We start from the raw sequence: 6,610 nt of genomic DNA on the forward strand, positions 1-6,610 counted from the left end.
CTCCACCCATCTCACCCCCTCCTTCCCCCTCTCTCTCTCCACCCATCTCACCCCCTCCTTCCCCCTCTCTCTCTCCACCCATCTCACCCCCTCCTTCCCCCTCTCTCTCTCCACCCATCTCACCCCCTCCTTCCCCCTCTCTCTCTCCACCCATCTCACCCCCTCCTTCCCCCTCTCTCTCTCTCCACCCATCTCACCCCCTCCTTCCCCCTCTCTCTCTCTCCACCCATCTCACCCCCTCCCCCCTCTCTCCACCCATCTCACCCCCTCCTTCCCCCTCTCTCTCTCCACCCATCTCACCCCCTCCCCCCTCTCTCCACCCATCTCACCCCCTCCTTCCCCCTCTCTCTTGCTGTCACACAGGATCTGTGAGGTCCGATCAGTGGACGGCACAGCAATCACCGCTTTCACCGTACATGAGTGTGGGGATCGAGCCGGATCAGCTCCCGTGCCCGTCGCTATCTGTTCACCGGACACACTGACGGCAGCATCCAGATGTGGGACCTCACCACGGCCATGGAGACAACTGGCAAGGCAGCAAACAGAGGTCAGGGGTCGTGCAGGGGTTTGGGGGAGGGGGAGTCGGGGGCACAGCAGGTGCCATGGGGCGCGCAGAGGTTTAGCCGGACCCCAGGGGTCAGGGGGCACACAGGAAGCTGGGGGAGTTGTGTGCAGTGGTTTGAGGCACATGGGAGGGAGGTGCAAAGCCGCTTGTGGCCTGGGGGGGGAGGGGTGGGGGGTGTAGAGATGGTGGAATCACTGGGTGTCTGTCTGGGGTCAAAGGGCAGTTTGCAGCCCTCGATTTGTGTTTCTCTCCAAACAGGAAAAAAATCTTCAAAGAGCAGAAACCCCCCCAACCTGACCCTGTCCTCCCCCCTTTGCTGGGATGGAGATGGGGGAGAGGAGTGGGTGGGGATATGGATGAGGGTGGGGATGCAGCCTGTTTCTGGGTCAATCCTTGTTCTGTGGAATTATTGCGATTTGCCAGAATAACGATGAGCTGAGGCTCCCTCTGGGCCCCTTTGTCAAGCTCAATGTTTGTGAGGACAGGATTGTGAGGCCTGCTGCAGTCGGTTAGCTGACACAAGGATTGCTACAATCTGAGCAGGAGATGGTCAGTTGGAAAGGAGAAAGAAGAACCTTTTTTAATCTATGTTAATTTTATTTTTAACGTTGAAAGATTCTGGTGGCCCCACAGTCCAGGAACTCCTTCAGCAACTGGAACAATGTGACCTCGCGCTGACCCGGACACCAGATGTGAGCCCTGCAGAGTCGCTGGCCCATCCCATCATCCTGCGGGTCTCATCATCCAGGTAATTCCCTGCTCAATAAGTTAACTCATGAAATGTAAAGGATGACCAAGTGCAGAAAGCCACTGAACATCAGGGACAAAGAATTACACCCAGACCAGGAATTAAAAAGAAATGTTAACACATCTGGTGGTGTCGGGACCCTCACCCGAACCTTACTGCAGCCTCAGCCCAATTGCTGCACAGTCTGACTCTGGCACTAAGCTGTTCCTTTCACTCAGGGTTACAGTAGAATGAGGGAATAACCTGCTTTTATAACTAGAATATTAGGATCAAATCGACAGTGAAAGTATTAGAGGGAGAAAGTGTGACATAAGCAGGTGATCTATAACCAGCTCAGTGTCGCTCTCCCACTACAGGATGCTCAGTAACTACTAGCCGCAGCCTATAGTTAGCACTGTCACAGGATTTTCATGTTCAGATGGAGACTGTTTTGTTGCAATTCTTTCCTGTTTCTTTTAAACAGCCAGTTTCAAACCGTTGATGGATTCCGGGAGAGGTGGATGCGGAGTGGAACTGGAGGCATTTGGAAAGAAAACCCCTTGGTGGCCAGACAGCGAGAAAGGTTTTCCAGTGTGTGCAGTCTGCAGTCACACGTTGCCAGTCGCACCTCGTTGGATCAAGGTGATGTTTCCAGTGGGAACCCTCAGCTAATGATATCACATCGCTCATCTCTGAAAGCAGAGTGTCCAGGTGGTGAAAGTAGTGGGTCAGACAGTGATGTCAGGGCAGGGCACCGAGGAAGCTTTGTCGAGCGTTGCCAGGAGTTGGCACGTTGCACTGAATTAAGTGCCATGGATCCTCGCCGGTTTAGCTATGAGTCTGACAGCAGACTATCGATGAAAAGTAGACCCCTGGGTGCGAACAGTTCAGCACAGGGATCGAAAGCTGTGTCACCCAGTCCAACGCTCTCAATCAGAACTCTCCCTCCCAATGTACCATCAGCAAATGCCACAGGAGAGGCTCAGTTGTCAGGAGCAAATCCCCTCAGTCCAGCCACAGAAGCAGCTGCTGCCACCAGACTCAGAATGAATGAGACCTCGTTCTGACTATCACTTCCCCGTGGTCAATGTCCAGCCGTAAGACCAATGTCCAGCCGTAAGACCAATGTCCAGCCATCGACAAGATCCCAGCAATGAACTTTTTCAGCTCCTGTGAAACATTGTGTGAGCTTTTGAAAGCTGAGTATTTGCAGCAGAGAATTCATCGGACTTTTTCAATCCCATCTTCCTGGCTTTTGACTGAGTCGTCGCCTCTCATCTCCCCATCACCAAACTCCCCACGCTCGAAACCTTCCCATAAAACAGCAAAGAAATCCAAATCGGCTACTTTTCCAGTTGTGTGGAAATTCCAACAGCCCCGAATTCCAGCCCCAAAACTGCTCCTGATTGATCCGGATTCGATCCATGTCGTGACGTACTGAGCCCCAGAATTCTGCATTATCGACACTTCACATTAAAAATTGCACATTTTAAAACACCTGAAGTGTTAGTTTTTAATAACTTCATGACGTAATAACCCAGTTAGTTTTGGGTCAGAGGCAGTTCATGATTTGCTATATTTTTAATAATAGTTTAATGTGATGGGTTTTCTAGACTGAAGTAAAGAATGAAGGATCCCTCTTGTTTCATCTTCCGTCACTGGTGCTTTTCACAATATTTACTCCTAACATGTTGGACTTGCAACTGCTGAACACTCTTATACTAATGGACCTAACCCCTTCTCATTATCTAACCCCCATGCTGTACTTCCCCTGGTCTATTCCTTATGTTTCTTATATAAGACCAATTGTGGAGAGATTAAAATCCGGAATGCTCAAGAGGCCAGAATTAGAGGAGAGCGGAAATCTCGGGAATGTTGTGGGGCTGGAGGAGTGAAGCCATTGAGGGATTTTGTGCCCATTCCTCATAAATTAATCCTTTTGATTGATTGAGTTGTAAAAGATAATTAAATAGGTGGAACAAACAACAAAAAATGTGTATTTGTCTCACGCCTTTTGAGTTAATTAAACATCCCAGAGTGCTTCACAGGAGTGATTATCAAACAAACATTTGACAGAATGAATCAGGCAATACTAAAGCAGATGACCAAATGCTCACTCAGAGGTAGGTTTTATGGAGAATCTTGAAGGAGAAAAGAGAAAGGGAAGTGAGATTTAGGGAAGAAATTCCAGAGTTTAGGACCTAGGCAGCTGAAGACACGATGCCATCAATTGTACATCGGAACTGGAGAAGATCAATTAGCCCTTTGAACCTATTCCACCATCCAGTAAGATCATGGCTCTTATTTTTGCCCAATACCTCTTAATATCTTTGGATAACAAAAATTTGCCAGTTTCAGATTTAAAATTAATAATTGATTTGACATTAATTACTGTTTCTGGAAGAGTGTACCAAACCGTTTAGATTATTTTCTGCACCAATTCAGGACATTTAATTAGAAATGTATCTAGACTCCCAAGTCTGTCTCAACCACAACTGTTCCTAGTTTTTCATCATTTAGAATGTTCCCTCCTTTTTAGGTCCACAATGGATGACCTCACATTTGCATAAATTGAAACCCATTTCAGTTTTTCACACCCAATGGCTCTTGTTAATAATTGTTATTTTCTGGTTCCATCTACACTGCTCGTAATGCTACCTATCTTTGTGTCATTGGAAAATTTGGATATATGGCTTTCAATCTCATTATTTGGTGCTTTAACAAATATGATGAATAGTCGCGTCTCCAAATGTACAGTTCCTTTTTGTCCCAGTACTGGTTCCAGTGTCACATGAAATGGAAGTTCCACTTTCCAACCGCACGCCTTCACTTCAGTGATTTATTCATCCCTACGCCAGTTTGCATTTGGTTTGAGTAATAGTTACACTTCCATTCGTCTCGGGAGTATTATTTGTGCCACATAAGTGCCAGGCAATGACCATCTCCATCAAGAGAAAATCCAACCATTTCCCCTTGACATTCATTGGCGTTACCATCGCTGAATCCCCATCATTAACATCCTGGGGGTTAACCATTGACCAAAAACCAAGCTGGCGCAGCCATATAAATACTGTGGCTACAAGAGCAGGTCAGAGGCTGGGAATCCTGCGGTGAGTAGCTCACCTCCTGACTCCCCAAACCTGTCCACCATCTACAAGGCACAAGTCAGGTGTGTGATGGAATACTCCCCACTTGCCTGGATGAGTGCAGCTCCAGCAACACTCAACAAGCTCGACACCATCCAGGACAAAGCAGCCTGCTTGATTGGCACCACATCCACCACCTTTAACATTCACTCCCTCCACCACTAACGCACAGTAGCAGCAGTGTGTACCATCTACAGCAAGGCTCTTTCAACAGCACCTTCCAAATCTACAACCTCTACCATCTAGAAGGACAAGGGCAGCTGATAGATGGGAACACCACCAACTGCAAGTTCCCCTCCAAGTCACTCACCATCCTGACTTGGAAATATATCGCCGTTCCATCACTGTCGCTGGGTTAAAATCCCGGAACTCCCTCCCTGTGGATGTACCTACACCACCGCCTGCCCCCGGAAATGCCCATCTGAGGCAGCAGAGGTGGAAGTTTTTCAGCTGCTTTTTTTGGCTTGTATAAGTTGTCCACGCCTCGTTACTGTAAAGACAGATGCTGAGAACACAATCCTGGTCCACATGGAGTTTTGTATTTTTGGTTAGTTTGCTGTTGGTCCAAACTCGACTTCCCAACTTGACATGGCAGCTGCAGCCTTGGCAATCCTGGTGTTGTTTCAGCTTCAAGGAACTGGTTTCTGGTAATTGTTGACCCGAGGTATGTGAAGCTGTTGACAACCTCCAGAGTGTGAACCATGGAAGGTTTATGGCACAGAAAGAGGCCAATTGGCCCATCTTGTGGCAATGGAGGTGCATATCCAGACACCTTTTTAAATGGGATGAGAGTTTCTGCTTCTACTCCCCTTTCAGGCAGGACGTTCCAGACCCCCAAACCCTCTGGGTAAAAAGATGTTTCCTCATCTCCCCCCTAATCTCCCTACCAATCACTTTAAACCTATGCCCACTTAGGCCCTTCCCATCCACTCTATCTAGGACCCTCACAATTTTGTACATCTCAATCCTATCTCTCCTCAGCTCTCTCTGTTTCAAGGAGAACAATCCCGGCCTCTCCAATCTTCCCTCATAGCTGCAATTTTCCAGTCCTGGCAACATCCTGGGAAATCTGCTCTGGACCCTCTCGAACGCAATTACATCCTTTCTGTAATGAAGTGACCAGAACCACACACAGCTGTAGCATAACTAATGTTTTATGTAATTCCGGAAAACCCCCCCTGCTCTTATATTCTATGCCTCGGCTAATAAATGAAAGGATTCCATATGCTCCCTTAACCACCTTATCGACCTATCCTGCTCCCTTCAAGGATCTGTGGACATTCACTCCAAGGCCCCTCACTTCCTCTACACCTCTCACTATCCTCCCATTTATTGTGTAATCCTTTGCCTTGTTTGACCTCCCCAGATGCATCACCTCTCATTTCTCTGGGTTGAATCCCATTTGCTACTTTGTGCCCAGCTGGCCAGTCCATTGATATCCTCCTGTAGTCGACAACTCCCCTCCTCATTGGGCAGCTTTTGTGTCGTTCGCAGACGTCTTGATCATTTACATCCAAATCATTAATATAGCCCACAAAAAGCAGGGAGCCCAGGACTGAGCCCTGCAGAACCTCACTGGAAACAGATGTTTTTGTGACTGGAAGACTATCAACAATTGGATTTGCTTCCTGTGACTGAGCCAATTTTATATCCAGTTTGCTACATTCCCCTGGATCCCATGGGCTTTTGTTATTTTTAACCAGTCTCCCATGTGGGACCTTGTCAAAAGCCTTGCTAAAATCCACGTAGACCACATCAACTGCACTACCCTCATCAACCCAACTTGGTACTTCCTCAAAAAATTCAATCAAATTAGTCAGGCATGACCTTCCCTTAAATCCATGCTGACTGTCCTTGATCGATCTGGGCCTTTCTAAGTGACAGTTTATCCTGTCCCTCAGAATTGATTCCAATAATTTGCCCACTATCATCAGACTGACTGGACTGTAATTATTTGGTCTAGCCTTGCTCCCTTTTTAATAAAGGTACAATGTAACCAGACCTCCAATCCTCCAACACCTCACCTGTATCCAGTGAGGATTAGAAAATGATGATCAGACCCTCTGCTATTTCCTCCCTGGCTTCTTTTAACAGCCTGGGGTACATTTCATTCAGCCCTGGTGACTTATCCGCTTTCAAGGATGCTAATCCTCTGAATACTTCCCCTCTCCC

The 6,610-nt window shown here is 47.5% G+C and overlaps 1 protein-coding gene across 1 annotated transcript; it reads left to right on the plus strand.

Annotated features, from left to right (window-relative positions):
• Positions 1-361: 361 nt before the first annotated feature.
• On the plus strand, positions 362-3,263 carry LOC144675824 (BTB/POZ domain-containing protein KCTD3-like). The gene is made up of 3 exons (XM_078536395.1): positions 362-547; positions 1,181-1,313; positions 1,777-3,263. The coding sequence occupies exons 1-3, from the start codon at positions 496-498 to the stop codon at positions 2,357-2,359; spliced, it is 768 nt and encodes a 255-aa protein (XP_078392521.1). The 5' UTR covers positions 362-495; the 3' UTR covers positions 2,360-3,263.
• Positions 3,264-6,610: the final 3,347 nt, after the last annotated feature.

Source organism: Cetorhinus maximus, unplaced genomic scaffold, assembly GCF_964194155.1.
Source record: "Cetorhinus maximus unplaced genomic scaffold, sCetMax3.hap1.1 HAP1_SCAFFOLD_1179, whole genome shotgun sequence".
In the NCBI taxonomy this organism is placed as follows: Eukaryota; Metazoa; Chordata; class Chondrichthyes; order Lamniformes; family Cetorhinidae; genus Cetorhinus; species Cetorhinus maximus.